Source organism: Bubalus bubalis, chromosome 19 (genome assembly GCF_019923935.1).
Source record: "Bubalus bubalis isolate 160015118507 breed Murrah chromosome 19, NDDB_SH_1, whole genome shotgun sequence".
In the NCBI taxonomy this organism is placed as follows: domain Eukaryota; kingdom Metazoa; phylum Chordata; class Mammalia; order Artiodactyla; family Bovidae; genus Bubalus; species Bubalus bubalis.
Window position 1 is genome coordinate 63,764,588 of NC_059175.1, and position 20,416 is coordinate 63,785,003.

At 41.3% G+C, this 20,416-nt stretch overlaps 1 protein-coding gene across 2 annotated transcripts in view; it reads left to right on the plus strand.

Moving 5' to 3' along the window:
- Nucleotides 1-20,416, plus strand: part of SEMA5A (semaphorin 5A) — a 565,459-nt gene that overhangs the window by 242,663 nt on the left and 302,380 nt on the right. For both annotated transcript variants that reach the window (XM_025270715.3, XM_044932529.2), the window contains exon 4: nt 14,167-14,266. In XM_025270715.3, coding sequence (XP_025126500.2) covers nt 14,167-14,266 — 100 coding nt within the window. The remainder of the gene's footprint in view (nt 1-14,166; nt 14,267-20,416) is intronic.

A 20,416-nucleotide genomic window follows, 5' to 3' on the forward strand; every position in this document is an offset into this window, starting at 1 on the left:
GTTGCTATATATTTTCATTGGACAGTGCTGCCTTGGGGCATTGATTATCACACTTCCCGTGGGAGCTGCAAGCATTTCTCTCTTTTGGCATAACTATCTTGTGTAGACATCTCACAGTTTACACTGAATCATAAATGTTTTGAGGGCAGAGATCTCTCTCCTGTGGAACTTTGCATCTAACCCTGTATATACCTACAGTGTGTTCCTCAGTGTAGATGGTACTCAAGAAGTACTAGTTGACTACATAAATACAGAATATTCTTTAGAAGATTATTTTATGCAAGAATATTCTTATTGTTGAGAAGAAAATGGCAGCTCATTCCACTGTTCTTGCCTGGGAAATTCCACAGACAGAAGAGCCTAGCAGGTTATAGTCCATGGGGTTGCAAAGAGTCGGACCTGACTTAGTGATTAAACAACAGCAATTCTTATTATTATACATGTGTACTAAGTCCCTTCAGTCGTGTCTGACTATTTGCAACCCCATGGACTGTAGCCCACCGGACTCTCTGTCCATGGAATTCTCTAGGCAAGAATACTAAAGTGGGTTGCCTTGCCCTTCTTCAGGGGATCTTCCCAACTCAGGGATCGAACCTATGTCTCTTAGGTCTCCTGCACTGGCAGGCAGGTCCTTTACCACTAATACCACCTGGGAAGCCCACCTTACTATCATTATACATATCATCATAATCCTTAACTGTAAAGTTCCTAGAAAAAGCTGGGTCTGTCTTGGACATCAACCTAGTTCTAATGAACAGATAGAATGAATACTTGCTCAGAGAGCACCCTGGGACTTTTTCAAATGTCTTCAAGCGAGGAGACTTCCTGGCCCATCCCTGCCTTGTCTCCTGAGTTGTTAGAACTTGGCTTCTTCCCCTGAATCCTGCGGTCTGTGGAGGCAGAGGTTTAGATGAGAACACGTGCTTTTTCCAAATAGCAAGGAGCCTGAGAAGAAACTGAACATGAATTGTCAGCGAGTGATATTAACTTCAGGAAATGATTTGTTTTCTTAAAGCCAAAGTCTGTCAATGCCTGAATATGTGGCAGAACAAAGTGTAAGAGCATTTTAAAACCGAACACCCTAAGATTCTGAGAAATTCCTGAGGCTGTTTCCTGCAGTCTCTGTAGTTTCCCAGTGGCAAGTGGCTTTATTTGTACCTGTCAGACTTCTGGTCATGAGTGCTGACACGCCAGTGCATGGCTGACTCGCAGAGAGCCTGTTGAATAGAAATTGTTCATTGTTACACTTTTCATCATATTAAGATCATTTGTAATTCTAAAGTTGTAAATCTGAAGGAAATTACTTTTGAGTGTCCTCTGGTGCAACATTAAGATTTTGCAATTAGATTTTATAGCCTACAGTCATATGTTGCAGGTCACAAGGCAAAATTAAGACCTTCTGCACCCGGAAAGCTTCCTGTGGATGAGGCAGGGTGTTTATAAGCCAAGCCAAGTTCAGGGCGGGACAGTCTCAGCACAAACCTCGCAGCCAGGAAGACAAAGGCAGCCACAGTCCAAGAATTTGAGGGTCTCGCTTAGTTTACATATGAATTTACATAATCTTGTAGCTAAAAAAAAAATCTGTCTTGATGGATGGATGAATAGAAATTGCTTCTTGTGTGAGGTATCCAGCAGTAAAACCTGCCGCTGATTAGCTTGGTTCTTATTCTGAACTCACCAGCATTTATTGCTTCAGATAGTTCAGTGAAACAGGAGGTTTCCAGATCTTAAAAGTCCTAAACAAAAGAGAAGGCAATGCCCCCTGCCAGGCGGATTATGAACCTAGCTTACTGACAGCTTTCCAGAAGCTTCTCTTTATACCTTGCCAGATGTGTCTCAGGGGACCCTTGAACAACTCAAGAATTTGTGGGCCCAGAGAAGCCTGGCTCTCACCTAGCATTGACATTCGATCCTGAGACTGAATAAGTGTTTTGGCCAGAAAATCATGCAAATGAATGAAAAGTAGGGAACGCGGTGGATAGCACAAATCCTACCCTTCATTAAACAAGGAAGTACATTTTATTTGGTTATGGAATGGTAGTTAATCCCACTGAAATTTTGTTTCCTAAGATTTTTCTTAAAATAGATACTCAGGATCAATATCAAATGCATTTAATTAGTTCCCTGTTACCCTGCAATACCCTGATGTGAAGAGCTGACTCATTAGAAAAGACTCTGATGCTGGGAAAGATTGAAGGCAGGAGAAGTGGGTAACAGAGGATGAGATGGTTGGATGGCATCACCAACTTGATGGACATGAGCTTGAGCAAGCTCTGGGACATGGTGAAGGACAGGGAAGCCTGGTAAGCTGCAGTCCATGGGGGTCACAAAGAGTCAGACACAACTGAGCGACTGAACAAGAACAGCGTACCCTGCAATTATCTAACTCTGAGCAGTGCTATCTCTGTAAGTCATACCAGAAGTCCATCTAGGAGTGAGGTATGCCCTCAGCAAACTCTAGCCAGCATTTATATAACAGCCACCCCCGGATGCTGGTGGTCTGTTTCTGCCCTTCCTGGAGCAATGCATTCTTTCCTATAATTTAACTGGTTTGTGGTTATTATTTAATGTCTATTTATGTTGTGAATATCTCTTGTACATGGATTCCAGGCTATAAAACATAGCCTAATTTGAGACTTGTGGTTTTTGAGTTGTGTTTAAGGACACCCAAATCAGAACAGTTAAAGAAAAGTGAGCTATCATAGCTTTTTAGTTTCTTAGAAATCTACCAAGCAGGCTGTGCAAGGCAAAGGAGTGGACTTCAGAAGAAACTAATTCCAGAGCACAGATATTTTGCATGACTTGCACTTTGTAGATTTTTTTCTATCATGAACCTAACTGCAAAGAAACATATGAAGAGACTTGATAGAATACCAGACTCAAGGTGTGCAGATATGCAGCTGAAAGCAAAAAGAATCTAGCAAAACACTATTAACATTTTAGAATGCTGTGTTTTATCAATTTACATTCCTACCAATAGTGCAAGAGGGTTCCCTTTTCTCCATACCCTTTCCAGCATTTATTGTTTGTAGATTTTTATTTTTTTAATGATGGCCATACTGACTGATCTGAGGTGATACCTCACTGCAGTTTAATTTGCATTTCTCTAATAATTAGTGATGTTGAGCATCTTTTCATGTGTTTGTTGGCCATCTGTATGTCTTTTTTGGAGACATGTCTGTTTAGGTCTTCTGCCCACTTTCTGATTGTTTTTTTGATCTTGAGTTGCATGAGATAATTGGCATATATACACTATTGATACTATGCATAACATAGGTAACTAATGAGAGCCTGCTGTATAGCACAGGAAACTACTCCGTGCTCTGTGGTGACCTGAATGGGAAGGAAATCCAAAAAGAGGGTATATATGTATATGCACGGCTGATTCATTTTGCTGTGCAGTGGAAAAAAACACAACACTGTAAAGCAACTATACTCCAATAAAAATTAATTTTAAAAAGTTTAATAAACTGCGTTGCATGCTTACTCAGTTGTGTCCAACTCTTTGCATCCCTATGGACTGTAGCTCTCCAGGCCCCTCTGTCCACAGGATTTTCTAGGCAAGAATACTGGAGTGGGTTGCCATTTCATCCTCTAGGGGCTCTCCAGACCCAGTGATCTAACCCATATCTACTGTGACTCTTGGGTTGGCAGGCGGATTCTTTACTACTGAGACACCTGGGAAACCCCAACAAATAAATACAAATAACATTTTTAAAAATTGCTGTCTTTTATGTGTTCAGTTCAGTTCAGTCGCTCAGTCGTGTCTGACTCTTTGCGTCCCCATGAATCGCAGCACGCCAGGCCTCCCTGTCCATCACCAACTCCCGGAGTTCACTCAGATTCACGTCCATCGAGTCAGTGATGCCATCCAGCCATCTCATCCTCTGTTGTCCCCTTCTCCTCCTGCCCCCAATCCCTCCCAGCATTAGAGTCTTTTCCAATGAGTCAACTCTTTGCATGAGGTGGCCAAAGTATTGGAATTTCAGCTTTCGCATCATTCCTTCCAAAGAAATCCCATGGCTGATCTCCTTCAGAATGGACTGGTTGGATCTCCTTGCAGTCCAAGGGACTCTCAAGAGTCTTCTCCAACACCACAGGTCAAAGGCATCAATTCTTTGGTGGTCAGCCTTCTTCACAGTCCAACTCTCACATCCATACATGACCACAGGAAAAACCATAGCTTTGACTAGACGAACCTTTGTTGGCAAAGTAATGTCTCTGCTTTTGAACATGCTATCTACGTTGGTCATAACTTTCCTTCCAAGGAGTAAGCATCTTTTTATTTCATGGCTGCAATCACCATCTGCAGTGATTTTGGAGCCCAAAAAAATAAAGTCTGACACTGTTTCCACTGTTTCCCCATCTATTTCCCATGAAGTGATGGGACCAGATGCCATGATCTTTGTTTTCTGAATGTTGAGCTTTAAGCCAACTTTTTCACTCTCCTCTTTCACTTTCATCAAGAGGCTTTTTAGTTCCTCTTCACTTTCTGCCTTAAGGGTGGTGTCATCTGCATATCTGAGGTGATTGATATTTCTCCCGGCAATCTTGATTCCAGCTTGTATTTCTTCCAGTCCAGCGTTTAGTGTAAATAAAAGATACTTTGTCTTTTTTCAAAAAATTGGATTGTTTTTCTTTTACTAATATAAAATATTTTAATTTACCTAATAGGATATTATTGAATATTTTGGTTTTGTTTTTTTAGAAAAGTTTGCATCAATGGAACACTTTGGTTGTTTCCTATAGCAAGATCTTGAAACCATTATTTTCTTTACTGTGGTATTCAGTATGTAATATACATGTGTGTGTGTGTATATATTTTTATATCTCTTCATATATGCTTATGCAAATACATATGTGTACACACATATATGTATATATAAATGAACTTATGGATGCCTGTATCTAGATATAAATATGTACAGCTATATATATGTATCTGTATCTAGATATATATGTAAATATATATTGATTATATATTCATTATATATCTGTGTACATATATATGCATGATAGACATATGGAAATACACATACACATGAATCTGCCAATACATGTTTGAATATAAAGTATATATCTAAATCTGCTGCTGCTAAGTTGCTTCAGTCATGTCCAACTCTGTGTGACCCCATAGATGGCAACCCACCAGGCTCCGCCGTCCCTGGGATTCTCCAGGCAAGAACACTGGAGTGGGTTGCCATTTCCCTCTCCAATGCATGAAAGTGAAGTCACTCAGTCATGTCCAACTCTTCCCAACCCCATGGACTACAGCCCACCAGGCTCCTCTGTCCATGGGATTTCTCAGGCAAGAGTATTGGAGTGAGGTGCCATTGCCTTCTCCTACCTAAATCTAGACATCGATATTTTGGTCCCTTAAAATGTGACTATTTGGAAAGCTTTATGTGCTCAGATAAGTCCATGGTTTTCCAGTGCATGGTTTTCCATTTGGATGTCCTTCTGTTGTGATGGAGAAGAATATATATATATATGTATTTGTAAAGGAGACACAGGACTTGGTGTTTCCACTTGGCCACTCAGTGGCTGTTACTCTGGAATCATGTTACTTCTTTGCCCTGAGTTTTATCAAGTATAAAATAAGGGCAGTATGAATTGTAGGACAGTCAATATCATGTCCTACTATAATTACTTTGATTCTGGGTCGTAGTTATTTTTAAAATAATCGAGGTCTATACATTTGGAGAAACAAAATTAACTGGACATTTCCCAGCCTTTCTACAAAGCTAAAGTAAAGCATAGCATGTGTGCACGTGTAAGTTAGCTGCTGTAAGCACCACCTGCCTTGGAAATACCATGATGAAGGAGATACATGTTGCACTGTTGGGATCTTCTTCCCCTGGACGCCTGGTTACTGTGGGGGTGCTGGCTTCTTTCTGCTTTCTTCTGGGACCTTCCATGATGCTCTGCCCTGCCTGCCGGGCAGCCTGCACTGGATCCTTCACATCCCCCGTCAGAAGACCACCACCAACTCCCTCCTTTCCAACTTTTCTCTCTTTTGGTGGGTGGCGACCATGTTTCCACTAAATTAATCCACTCAGATAGATTACTCGGTGCTAAGGATTAATGTACTTTATATGCATTCTTTGGAAAATTGATTTTTAATTTGGACGTTATGGAAATATTACCTTAGTCTGTCTTAGGTTTAAACTCCAATTAAACTCCTTCCCACTGTGTTGCATTTGGCAAGATGTTTTATTTGTCAAAATCTCAGAGATTTTTATTTAAAAAATTATTTCTACCACAATGATTATAGCCTTATAGGATTATGAACACTAAATGTAATAAAAAGCTTTTAACATGTAAGAGCATCTAGGATAGTTCAAACACGGAAAATATAGATAGTTTAAAAAAAAAGTATAAGTAAGAGACATCAGTTATTCTGATTCACAAACATTTATGGTTGTGAATTTGCATGTTTCCTCCCAGATGACAGATGTTTTTTGTTTTTTTTTGATCTGCTGCTGAACAACCACATGAGACTTGGGGGCTGAAATCTATGATAATCACTTGAAGAATTTCAGACAGGACTCAGGTCTCAAAGGCCTGAGTGTATCTTATTTGGGGAGAAGGGGGGAACCAGGGCTTGGAGCTGCCATCAAACTGGTCCCTGAAGTGATAGTTCTGCGTTACTTTCTTCTGAATGATTGTTTGGTGAAACAGGCCTGGAAAGGCAGATGAGAAAGGGGTTGGAGAAAAATGGAGACAGAGGAGTAGACAGCCCAGACCTGCCATGCTGTTCTTCTAGGGCTTTTTAAAATTCTACTCCTCTGTTTTCCAATCACATTTTGAGCTCAGATTGCATTTGATAGATGGTTCATGTAATGCATTGAAGCTGAAAATGAAGTCCATGGCAGGGCGACACAGGCCAACTTCAGAGAGTAATAGGTGCCTTTGAGGTAGGATGGCTCTTTCACAGCCTGGGAGAAGGTCAGACAGGGAGAGCCTCCACATGCTAAGCTCAGAGTCCGCCCTGCCCTTTGCCCCACTGGTCCTGCCCAGAGATGTGCCCTTTGAGGAAGGTGAGGATCTCGCTCCTGCACATTTGAGACAGTGTCCTAAACCCCCACATCAGAGTCGAGTGGCTTAGTCTGCTGAGAAATCAAAACCATGGCTTCCGCCCTGCCTTTTCATTCCAGAATGTTCTTTATCCTGTAAAGCAGTAAATAGTTAGTGACATTTTCTCTCCCCCTGCCTTATTTATATCACAACCCTTGAATCATAAAACCTCGAGGTGGCACTAGTAGTAAAGGATCTGCCTGCCAGTGCAGGAGACAGAAGAGACAGGGGTTCGATTCCTGGGTGGGAAGATCTCCTGGAGAAGGAAATGGCAACCAGCTCCAGTATTCTTGGGTGGCAAAATCCATGGACAGAGGAGCCTGATGGGCTAGAGTCCATGGGGCTGCAAAGAGTAGGACAGGACTGAGCACACAGCACAGGGAAAATGGTGAATGTTTTTTCGGTAGATCTTAACATACAGAGCATCATTATTAGTAATAACAACAGTAAATACAATTAGGGTGACGTGAAGTGAAAGTTGCTCAGTCGTGTCCAACTCTTTGTGACCCCAAGAATGATACAGCCCATGGATTTCTCCAGGCCAGAATACTGGTGTGGGTACCCTTTCCCTTCTCCAGGGGATCTTCTCAACCCAGGGATTGAACCCAGGTCTCCTGCCTTGCAGGCAGTTTCTTTACCAGCTGAGCCACAAGGAAAGCCCAAGAAAACTGGAGTGTGTAACCTATCGCTTCTCCAGTGGATCTTCCTGTCACAGGTATTGGAACCAGGGTCTCCTACATTGCAGGTGGATTCTTTACCAACTGTGCTATCAGGGAAGCCCAACAATAAGTGTATTATTTATTAAACAGAGTGGGTGGCAGTTTTTGCTTAATAGTATAAAGCAATGGGAGATCTTCCCAAGCCAGGCATGGAACCTGGGTCTCCTGCATTGCAGGCAGATTCTTTACCTTTTGAGCCACCAGGAAGCCCAAAGCAATGGTGATAAACTCATTTTCAAAGTGCAGAGGTCTTTGATTTTTCTTTCTTCCTGTTATTTTCCAAATGCATCACACAGGAAGCTACATTTCAGGTGCACTGTAGTTTGAGTCGAGTGTGGGGCTAAAAACCATAGCTGCAATACTAGAAGCTGAATAGCACTCCTGTTGATCTCAGCAAGGCTCGATTTGCTCACTTGTAATAGGGTGGGTGGAGAAATACAAGACTTAATACATGAGAAGTGCATACAATACAACCTAGCAGGTGGTGTATACTATTTAAATGTTAGCCCCTTTTGTTAGCTGCTTTACCAGTCATCATGTTATTAGCAGTACTATAGTATAAAACCAACATATAACTAATTAGAATTGGAAACAGTAGGCCTTGATTTGCTCTTTTCATTTCAGGATATGTATGTTGCTACCTGTGCCTTTCAACAATTTTTAGCCACCATCCCCCAGACCCATCCAGTTTAGCCTGTGACTCAGTTTCCAATATGGTTTCAAGGTTCCCAAAGAAGTTTTACCATCCTGCTTTCCTAGTTGCTTAATTACCTAAGGTTTGAAGGAATGAAGACTGAAACTCAGGCTACCCAGAGCCACTCTCCTTCTCAGTGCTTGCCCACAAATCAGCTTGATCTGCAGACTGCAGACAGTCTACTCTGAAGCCTTCAGCCCATGGAGGAGCCAGGGGTCTGATATTTGGACTGACTGTCAGGTTTTGGACAAGTGCTGTTCTTCAACAGCAGAGTCTCCTGTGATTCTTACTTATCAGGCTCTAAAAGGCTTTCTTAACATACAGCCATCACTAACTTGGACAACTTTATAGAGTTTTTGGTTTAAAAAAAAAAGTAACTTTTACTCCTATTTCTTTTCCTTTTTTCCTTTTTTTTTTTTTTGGTGGGGATGGGGTGTTGATGAGGATGCCAACAAAGGTTCGTTTGGTCAAGGCTGTGGTTTTTCCAGTGTCATGTATGGATGTGAGAGCTGGGCCAGAAAGAAGGCTGAGCACCGAAGGATCGATGCTTTTGAACTGTGGTGTTGGAGAAGACTCTTGAGAGTCCCTTGGACTGCAAGGAGATCCAACCAGTCCATCCTAAAGGAGGTCAGTCCTGAATGTTCATTGGAAGGACTGATGCTGAAGCTGAAGCTCCAATTCTTTGGCCACCTGATGCAAAGAGTTGACTCATTGGAAAAGACCCTGATGCTGGGAAAGATTGAAGACGGGAGAAGAAGGGGACGACAGAGGATGAGATGGTTGGGTGGCATCACCGACTCGATGGACATGAGTTTGAGCAAGCTCTGGGAGTTGGTGATGGACAGGGAGGCCTGGTGTGCTGCAGTCCATGGGGTTGCAAAGAGCTGGACACGACTGAGTGACCTCAGATATGCAGATGACACCACCCTTATGGCAGAAAGTGAAGAGGAACTAAAAAACCTCTTGATGAAAGTGAAAGTGGAGAGTGAAAAAGTTGGCTTAAAGCTCAACATTCAGAAAACAAAGATCATGGCATCCGGTCCCATCACTCCATGGGAAATAGATGGGGAAACAGTGGAAACAGTGTCAGACTTTATTTTTTTGGGCTCCAAAATCACTGCAGATGGTGATTTCAGCCATGAAATTAAAAGACGCTTACTCCTTGGAAGGAAAGTTATAACCAACCTAGACAGCATATTCAAAAGGGAGGAGGGAGGAGGGTTCAGGATGGGGAACACATGTATACCTCTGGCGGATTCATTTCGATATTTGGCAAAACTAATACAATTTTGTAAAGTTTAAAAATAAAATTAAAAAATAAATAAATAAATAAAATTTGAGAATACAGAAAAAAAAAAAAGAGACATTACTTTGCTAACAAAGGTTCCTCTAGTCAAGGCTATGGTTTTTCCTGTGGTCATGTATGGATGTGAGAGTTGGACTGTGAAGAAGGCTGAGCGCCGAAGAATTGATGCTTTTGAACTGTGGTGTTGGAGAAGCCTCTTGAGAGTCCCTTGGACTGCAAGGAGATCCAACCAGTCCATTCTGAAGGAGATTAGCCCTGGGTGTTCTTTGGAGGAATGATGCTGAAGCTGAAACTCCAGTACTTTGGCCACCTCATGGGAAGTGTTGACTCATTGGAAAAGACTGTGATGCTGGGAGGGATTGGGGGCAGGAGGAGAAGGGGACGACAGAGGATGAGATGGCTGGATGGCATCACTGACGTGAATCTGAGTAAACTCCTGGAGTTGTTGATGGACAGGGAGGCCTGGCGTGCTGCGATTCATGGGGACGCAAAGAGTCGGACACGACTGAGCGACTGAACTGAACTGAACTGAGTGACTGAACTGACTGAGGAATGAGGAAAGACAAACCTGGACAGAGTTAAAGTAGGGAATTTATGTCTGCCAATTGTTTAGACCAAATTTAGTAATATTGGTACATGTTCATGAAAGGAATCATTTTTTGAAGCTGGCTACTTTTAAAAATTGAATCAGTATACTTCTGCTAGACTGTTTTTTGAGCTATATGTGGGTGCCCATATAGTATTAAGAGAAGGCAAATATGAATCATCACAGCTAATTCTGCAGCAGAAAGTCACTGCCAGAGGCCATATTTCAACAATCATGTTTGTGTAATGAATGAATTAGCTAAGATGATTCATATCAAATATTAAAAAATATGTAAAATATTCAATTTGTGTTTATAGATTTTTATGGCACTACTTGACTTTCAAACAGTGGTCACATTGGCTGTGATATTGAAGTTCCATTTCATCCTGTGGGTCTTTCAGCAAGGTCAGAAGAAAGGGTGGTGCAGGGGGGGAGCTCATTATTTGGGGGAAGCTCATACGTTAAGAAAGTCGGGGTTCCTGCAGGTGATGTCTCCCCAGCACCCACGTTCTGTGTGCCACCCTCGTCACCTCGCTCTCCTTGGCCTTTCTTTGGTATCCAGTGAGCCTGTTCACCACCACCTGCCCTGGTGATCTCTCCTCCCCTGCCTGACTTGACTTTGTTCTCTCATTCCTCTTCTTATGCATCCATAACTGTTCATTTTCTGTGTCCTTAGAAAGCAGCATTGATGAATTTTTCATGTTACTGTGAAAATCCATTATTGTGATAAACTCTGCTAGTAGATCTTCTGATGTCATGTCTCCAGAATAAACCCTATACCATATGAATTTGTGTGTGTGTGTGTGTGTGTGTCCATATCTCTGTGTGCCATATGCTAATCTAAGTATTTCCTTAGGAATGTGTTCAGCCCAGTTCTTAAATGAGAGCTGCCCATGCTTTTCATTTCTTCATAATGCCCGTTCAACCTCAGTATCAAATTTATCAAGATCATTATAGCCTCCTAACTGCAGAGAGAAGAGAAGCTTTAACTCTTTGTTTAATCTCCAAAATAATTTGTATGAAATTGGTCTTATAGGTTCCTTAAGCAGTTGGCAATACTTGCTTGTAAAACCAAGCCTGCAGCTCTTTTTAACAAACTGCACTTTGGAGTTTATTATTTGGGTGTTTGAAACTGTAATCACAAAAGAGTGTAAAGGAAATGTGTTTTAAAATATTTTTTTAAATGCGAGGAGTATGCATATTCATATAGGGAGAGGTGAAGGGACCTGGCAACATTGGAGACAAGAGATGATAAAAGAAGTAATCTAGGGAAGGGATTGAAGAGGAAGCGATGGTGTTGAAATAAAGTTGGAGGGACTGGTCTTTGAAAAGGAGGATGGAACACCATGATTCGGTCCTCTTTTCTGCCTGTCGATGCCCCCTTTTTTATTCCTAAGATATGTGCTTTGTGTGTCAAGTGCTTGCTTGTAACCCTGTCAGCTATCACAGGTAAGACCAGCTTGCATGAGGTGGCCAAAGTACTGGAGTTTCAGCTTTAGCATCACACCTTCCAAAGAGCACCCAGGGCTGATCTCCTTTATTTTTTTAATTTTTTTATGTCTATTTTCTTTTTTATTTTTTAATTAGAGGCTAATTACTTTACCATATTGTATTGGTTTTGCCATACATCAACATGAATCCACCATGGGTGTACATGTGTTCCCAATCCTGAACCCCCTTCCACCTCCCTCCCCATACCGTCCCTCTGGGTCATCCCAGTGCACCAGCCCCAAGCATCCTGTATCCTGCATCTGATCTCCTTTAGAATGGACTGGTTGGATCTCCTTGCAGTCCAAGGGACTCTCAGGAGTCTTTTCCAACACCACACTTCAAAAGCATCAATTCTTCGGCATGCAGCCGTCTTCACAGTCCAACTCTCACATCCATACACGACCACAGGAAAAACCATAGCCTTGACTAGACAGACCTTTGTTGGCAAAGTAATGTCTCTGCTTTTGAATATGCTATCTAGGTTGATCATAACTTTCCTTCCAAGGAGTAAGCGTCTTTTAATTCCATGGCTGAAATCACCATCTGCAGTGATTTTGGAGCCTCCAAAAATAAAGTCTGACACTATTTCCACTGTTTCCCCATCTATTTCCCATAAAGTGATGGGACCGGATGCCATGATCTTTGTTTTCTGAATGTTGAGCTTTAAGCCAACTTTTTCACTCTCCTCTTTCACTTTCATCAAGAGGCTTTTTAGTTCCTCTTCACTTTCTGCCATAAGGGTGGTGTCATCTGCATATCTGAGGTTATTGCTATTTCTCCCAGAAATCTTGATTCCAGCTTGTGCTTCTTCCAGCCCAGTGTTTCTCATGATGTACTCTGCATATAAGTTAAATAAGCAGGGTGACAATATACAGCCTTGACGTACTCCTTAAAAACTCCTAAAACAGACTATTTATTGACAGCTTTTTATAGCTCTAGGACCTTGTACTTATGTTGCTGCAAATAAGTATTTTTAAAAAATTGACTTGCCTATAAAATGAAAAACTTTATATAAAATACTAAAAGGATTCAAGATACAGTATACATTAAAATTTAAAAAACTAAATAGTGATTTCTGCATAACTCAACCTTGGATTGCTTTAAGTAGACTAGAACTTCAGTTCATTTCATTCCTCGCTGCCACCCCCTGCCAATAACTGATATTAGAGAAATGCTATATTTGTTTCACAAAACAATGGCTTGAAAATAATCTACCTCCTTCATGTCAACAAAGGCCTTTCTACAGGATATGTCTTAGGACAGGGGCATATTTCCGTATTAGATCTGTTTTTAGCATCTGTTTTTGTGGAATGAGATTATTTATGTGCAGCACAGTTTTTTCCTCAAACCAATAGCTGTGTCGATTTGCCCGTTTTCATGCCCCTGTTTCATCAGAGTGATACCATTCAGAATATTAAACCCCAGGAAAAAGACAATCAGATCAAGTGGTTAATTGTCAAGGATAATGATCAGGTTCCGCACAACTGGCAGGCAACTCCCTGAAGACTTTTTTGTGAAAGAAACCAGCTAATGAAAGTTGCAAAAACGGCTCGTAAAGCCGAGTTCTCACCCTTTTCCAGTACTGTCATGTTATAATAACTGGACTCTAGGCTGGAGGTCGCTTCATAGGAGTTAACAGAGCTTGTAAAAAAAAAACAAAAACAAAAAAAACAACAGTCTGTAAGGAGTGGCTGTTTTCTGATTTTCCATAGAAAAAAAATGTAAATGAGGTCAGGAGTTACAGTGAATTTCTCATCCAGAAAGAGCTGAATGCGTTTAACTAATCGCGGGGCCTACATAGAAACTCACAGGCCAGGGAAATGGAATGTCCACGTTGGAAGAAGGCAAATAGTGCTCCTGTGTTTGTCCTTGTTCCAGATGGGGACTGTTGTGATTTCTCTACTTCTGTGGCCCCTACCCACCAGGCTGCACAGGAAATGGTCTTGTTTGTATTCGGTATTCCTCTGATGAGCCCTGTGAACGTTGTGTTATCATCTGCCCGGCCCAGATCCTATAGGGACATGCATGTCTGGCTTGTAAATCACAGCCCAGCCTTGGCGTCTTGCTCCCTTTATATTGGGTGGCTGTCCTCTGTGTTTTACATGTTCTCAGTGTGGATTTTGTGACATCCTGACAGAAACGTCCAGTGACCCCCAAGCTATCCATCGGGTGACCTTCAAATCCTCTCTGAAATGTAATGTTTGCTACCTCATGTGCATTCTCTGTGGGTCCCCGGAGGGGGTAAAAAAATTATTCATTTTTATCTTCTTATTTATTTATTTTTCCTATTTAGAAATTGGCCCCTGGTTGCGGGAGTTCAGAGCGAAGAATGCTGTGGATTTCTCGCAGTTAACATTTGATCCAGGACAGAAAGAACTTGTTGTAGGAGCAAGGTGAGAGATCTGATGTTTTGCCCTTGCAGATATTTTCGACTTCATTTTATGTCTCTGCAGTTACGCGAGCATCCCTGCCGGAATTGATGAGTGCTAAGTAATAGTTCATCTCAGAATGAAGTTTCGTGTAAGAGTGTCATGAACATGCTACTTCTTTTTTTTTTTTTTTTTTGAACATGCTACTTCTAATAGGAGGACTGCTACTCTTTATACCCATGTGCCGGGAGCTGTTCTAACATGAATTATTTCAGTATTTTTTTCCTCCTGTGACACCTGAGAGGTAGGTATTATCACCATCCCTGTGTTAGAGATGAGGAAATTGAGTCAGAATTGGATAATGTGTTACCCCGCGGACAAATTTTTACGTCTAATAACAAATGGTCCCCGCTTTCAGACCCAGACAGTCTGCTCCAAACAGCATGTTCTTATTTCTCAATTCAGCACAGTTCTTGAAAACAGGAGACCTTGATGTCCATTCCCACATCTGTTGCTATCTTTCTTTGTGACCTCTGTTACGCTGTTTGCCAGTCAATTGAGCATTCAAGGGAGTTGCTGTTGTTTATTTCTTTTAAAGAGCCCATGCTTCTGAGTCCAGGTCAATGCCTGACCTTCCAGTTGGGTGGTGTGGCCACTGGAACCCAATCAGAACAGATCTAGTCTTGTGTTCCTGACATTTGCCATGACTTCCTCAGAAAACGTGCATCCTCCCTGACTTCAAATCACCTATCTTGCCAGTATGTTTTGAGACTGGTGGAGATAAAATATTTTGTATTCATCTCTTAGGAGAAGTGATGTAATAACGTGAAGAGGTAATTTGTGGATTTGAACTCTTCTGGCAGCCAAGGAAAGTACTATGGGCAGAAGAGTGAGTGCATGTTATCTTTTGGCCAAATTTACTAGACGATGAAATATACCTTTCATAGCAAGAGAGGTGGTGGAATTTCTACCTGAGCGAAGCTAAATCTGGCTTAGGCTCTGAGCACCCTGGACGGACACTGAACATTTTCTAGAATCACTACATTTGCTCTCAGATGTTAAGAAGACCTTGTGCATCCACTTAACACTTGAAGACTTGAGATGTATGGTCGTCACTTAAATGAATAGACAGAGTTGGCTTAGTTCCTGGCACTTACTGTGTCATTGGCATCTCTTTCAGTGTTTATTGAATGGACAGTGAATTTGGGAGGGCTTACTTGGGGTTTTTACTGCCTTTAGGCCACTGGGACTGCAATAGGGGTTTCTGATGCTGACTTTCATCAAATTCCATCATTGGGAGCCTTGGCCATACATTGCAGGCCTCTGGAATTTCTCTTCCTTTTGCATACCATGGCCAAAGTCATCTTTTACAAATACCCACCTCAGTCACTCCTCCTGGAGCACTTACAACTTGTTTGCCTTCATGTATGTTGCAGAAATACTGTTCAATCCAGGGATCACCTGTTAGCTCTTTGATGTGGCCTGTCGGAACTTCTGGCTTGTGGTCCTGCATGCCAGAGAGACACACACATCATTTTTATTCTCACATAGTCCAGGCTTGTGGAATTATTTATGTTGCCCACAACTAGAAAATGTTCATTCTCTTGCCTCTGGGACTTGATACCCTCTTGTGCTTTCCTGGAATATTAGCCTGCCACCCACCAAAGTCCCAAGTCATCCACTGGGTGAACCCCTGCTCCTTGCAGGGATCTGGCTGGGCCTGAGCTGCCGTGTTCCCTGCCCTGCATGGTTCTGCTAGCACACCTGCCACCTGCCTTCCTTACTGCCCTTACTGTATTACTGCTTGTCATGTTTCAACTCTCCCCTTCCCCGTTGTCAGATAGTGAAGTACTGTGTGGTAGAGGATGTTTCTGTCTCTTTTCCCCCAAGCTTTAAACTTCTTATATTGAGGTACAGCTGTTTAGAGCTTCCCTGGTGGCTCAGACGGTAAAGCGTCTGCCTGCAATACGGGAGACCCAGGTTCAATCTCTGGGTCAGGAAGATCCCCTGGAGAAGGAAATGGCAACCCGCTCCAGTACTCTAGCCTGAAAAATCCCATGGACAGAGGAGCCTCGCAGGCTACAGTCCATGGAGTCGCAAAGAGTTGGATACAACTGAGCCAACTAATTAATTAATTATTATAGCTGGTTAATAATGTTGTGATAGATTCAGTTGAACAGAGAAGGCACTCAGCCATTCATATATAGGTATCCATTCTCCCCCAAACTCCCCTCGCATCCAGACTGGCATGTGATACTGAGCAGAGTTCCCTGTGCTACACAGTAGGTCTTTGTCGGTTATCCACTTTAAACATAGCAGTGTGCTCATGACCTGATCTGTCTTTTCTTTGTTTCTCTAAGACGTAGCACAGTTTCTCTCTGGCTAGAAGTTCAAAGATTTCTGTTGATTCATTGTCTATATTTCCAGGATTTGACTTGTATATGTGCCCCTCTGCAGTTGGTAGGACACTTACGGAAAAGGGAATGGGGTTGTAGCGCATTTATTCAGATGCCTACATTTGGGCAAGGATACAGTGAGCAGCAATCTCTAAACCGCACAGTTAATCCTTAGGGCGAATGGACTCTCACCCTTAGCCAAGGGGAAGAGGTTCCCGGCTGGGGTAGCAGGTGCAAATATGACCCCAACCGGTGTTGCAGAGTCCTGCATCTCTCATTCCACTCCAACTGACTTTGGAAATAGTGTTCCTGTGAACTTGGCTCAAAAGACTCTCCATTGTTTCTGGAGGTCCTTCACGCTACAGGGACAGGGCTGCATCACATACCTGCCGACACTCTGCAGGTGGTAGGCTTTTGGTCAAGGACACAGATTCTCCTAATGGGGATGTGAGAAGCCCCTGAGAAAACTAAGATTTGAAAGAGACATCACCATCGTTCTGTCCTGGCTTCAGACAACACCTGAGAATTGTTCCCAGGGAACTCCTGTTCCTGAGAGTCTCCATCCCAGTATGGGTGGAGGGATCGATCCCATTATTCCTTGAGCTCTCCATCAGGGCCTGCCTGAAGGTTTCCTACTCAGTGTCCTTGAAAATCTCCATTCTGACCTCCCTTGAGGTCTCCATCCTAGAGTTTCTCAAGATCTCCATCCATCTCCCCTCAACACAGTCCCAGCCCAGACGTGGGAGGGATTGGACTACCCACTGAGTCACCCTGGCATATACTATGGCATAATGACCAGGAGCAATAGCATTGCCAGACTTAGCACATAGAAGTCCCGCATGCGCAGTTAAACTTGAATTGCAGATGAGCACCCCTAGGAGCATGGGCTGTATTTTCTATTCTAGAGCAGGATATAATGCATCATGATTACTTGATGGGAAAGAAGGGAGTAGGTAGACTTGCTTAACTGTGTGACCTTGAGCCCATTTTAGAGTCTAATTTTCTTCTCTTTAAAATTGATATATTTATTTCTATCCCTTTCAGCTGTTGTGAGGATTAGGTGAAATAATCCAGGAAAAGTGATTGTCACAGAAACGGGCATCCTGTAAGCCCACAGTGGTGGGGAAGCTGTGTGGGTATATGTGGGCTTTGGCATATGTGTGCATCTGCGTTTCAGGCAGATATCACTGTGTGTGGAGAATAGCAATTTTACCTAAGATACACATGGTGAGATTAGGCTCAGAAAGTTTAAGTGGGAATGTGAGCCAGTTATAAACTTTAAAAATAACCCAGCCCTCAGATTCCTGTTTGGGAGGGCTTGACCTAGCAAAAAAGGTTTAGCTAGCAGGTGTATATTTCAGAAATCTTTAGTTGTTTAAATATGTAAGTGGTAAAAACTGCAATGATAGTCTTTTTATTTTTTTCATAATTAGTACTAGACATTGTAAAGCCATTGGTGGTTTATTGGGTAGTTATTATTATTAATTATTATTGTTGGGTTGTTTCACTTTATACCAGTGGTACTTTATGTTTCTGAAACTGAATTCAGTTAAACGTTCTTTGCATTCCTTGCAAAAAGTTCTGTTGTTTGCAAAACAAAAACAAAAAGGAAAACAAGCAAAATCAATAAAAAAACTACTTCTGTTTAGTGATTTGTGGCTATGTGGTACCAGAGGTAGTTGCATCTGAATTCATGCATTTTCTGGAAGGATCCTTAAATTTATCATTTCCAAGATGCACATTATCTTTGATATTATTTTAAAAGCATTGATATTCATATCCTATTTTACCCATGCCTCTTTAAAAATTAATAATGTTTGTATTTTCAGTGATGAGACTCAGGCACTTTCATTTTAGAGAAAGTAGAAAATACTGTAAAGCATAAAGAAAAAACACAATTTCAGAAATAATCAGTTAACCTTTTTAGTTATTTCCCCACATTATTTCATTTCTATTTGTTTATATGTTGGGACAATATTTTATGGATGGTTTGTATATGTTTTTGCTAAAAAAGACCTACTAAAAACAGTTTCCATTTTGTGTGTGTGTGTGTATATATATGTATTCATATATTTATGTATACATATACATGGGTTTCCTAGGTGGCACTAGTGGTAAAGAACCCTCACCATTGCAGGAGACTTAAGGGATACAGGTTCGATCCCTGGGTCAGGAAGATCCCCTGGAGAAGGGCATGGCAACCCACTCCAGTATTGCCTGGAGAATTCCATGAACAGAGAGGAGCCTTGCAGGCTACAGTCTATGGGGTCTCAAGAGTTGGACATGACTGAAGTGACTTAGCACACATGCACATATACATACATATACGTATATATGTGTATACGTGTGTGTGAAAATTTCAAATGAAAGGCTATGTTAGAGGCTTAGAGGTTTTTGCATGGATAATTATAAAAGTAATGATAATAATTCACAGTAATAATATTTCACAAAGTTGGTTCAATTTCCAGTTTCACTGTGTATAGGATTGTAACAGTAGATCAAAGTGAGAGTAACGACATTTTCTTCTCCAAATGAATCTGTCTTTAGTGTTTCGGGTTAGCTAGTGATTCTGTTTTGAATTCAAGTGTTATTCCAAGTGGCAACTAACTTGAACTACACACCAAAAGGTGTTTGACAATAATTGGAGTGTTTACAAATTAGCCATATTTTTGTAAAGTGTAAAGCCATACAATAAATAGTAAGAAAAAAAGTTTTTTCATCGTCAGAGAGAAGATGAGAGTCTTTCAGCTTTTGTTTGTTTCTCAGTCTTTCATTCATTTTCTTCCTATAACTTGTTTTCTGATTACCTTCCTCTTCTCTAACAAGCTTCAGTGTAATAGAAACCTATCACTGAAGAGCACAGACTTGCAATCTATGATATTTTGGTAAGAACACTCATCTCTGAGCTCTTACATAAGCACTAGTGAGTCCAGGAGGCCCACCCATCTGCCAGGGATTGAGAGGACGGGCTTGAAGCCCATAGACCCAATACTGGGTCAGGTGAAAAATCATAACTGATGACAAACATAAGATTTATGTATGTGTTGGGAAATTTTTAATTTCATTTCTAAAATTTTAAATTTTAAAATTGCATCACACAATGGGAACGTCATAAAAATATTAATTGAAAGGGTAATGGGGTTGCATGGGTTTCCTTGCCCACCTGATTCAACATGGGTACCAGCCGAGAGTTGTGAATGTGCATTGTATAGAGTCCTCTGACTTACCATTATGATCAATGGACTAGTTCCATATATTGAAAGATATTTCTGTACATATCTGTGTGAAAAATAGTACAGATTTCAAATCAGCATGTTTTCTACCAAAAACAAAAGCTAAAATCTACCTGCTTTCAAGGTAGAACTTGGGCTTTCTTACGGTCACAGAAAACTGGTCTTGAAACATTTGTGTATTATTTTAGACCATTGTTTTGCCCATGATTTGAATCTACAAAAACAAAGAAAAAAAAATTAACTTGCTTTCTGTTATGCTGGTATTGAATTTGCTATAAGTATTCCAAGCATACAGTGTCATAAGATCACATTAAATGAATGGGCAGGCATCTACTCAGTGTAAATTCCTCCTTTCAAAATGATTTTGCTGTTGATTCAAAACAAGTGGAGCTAAATTTTGAAGTCGTGTGTCACCTTTGAAATTTGACCAATATAATGCTCTCCTTTTTTGATGGCTATAATTCCTATTTTTCTTTCAAAGTTTACCTTGGAGTTAATCTGTTGGAAGCAGTCTATAATTAAAAGAAAACCTGGAGACTTTTATG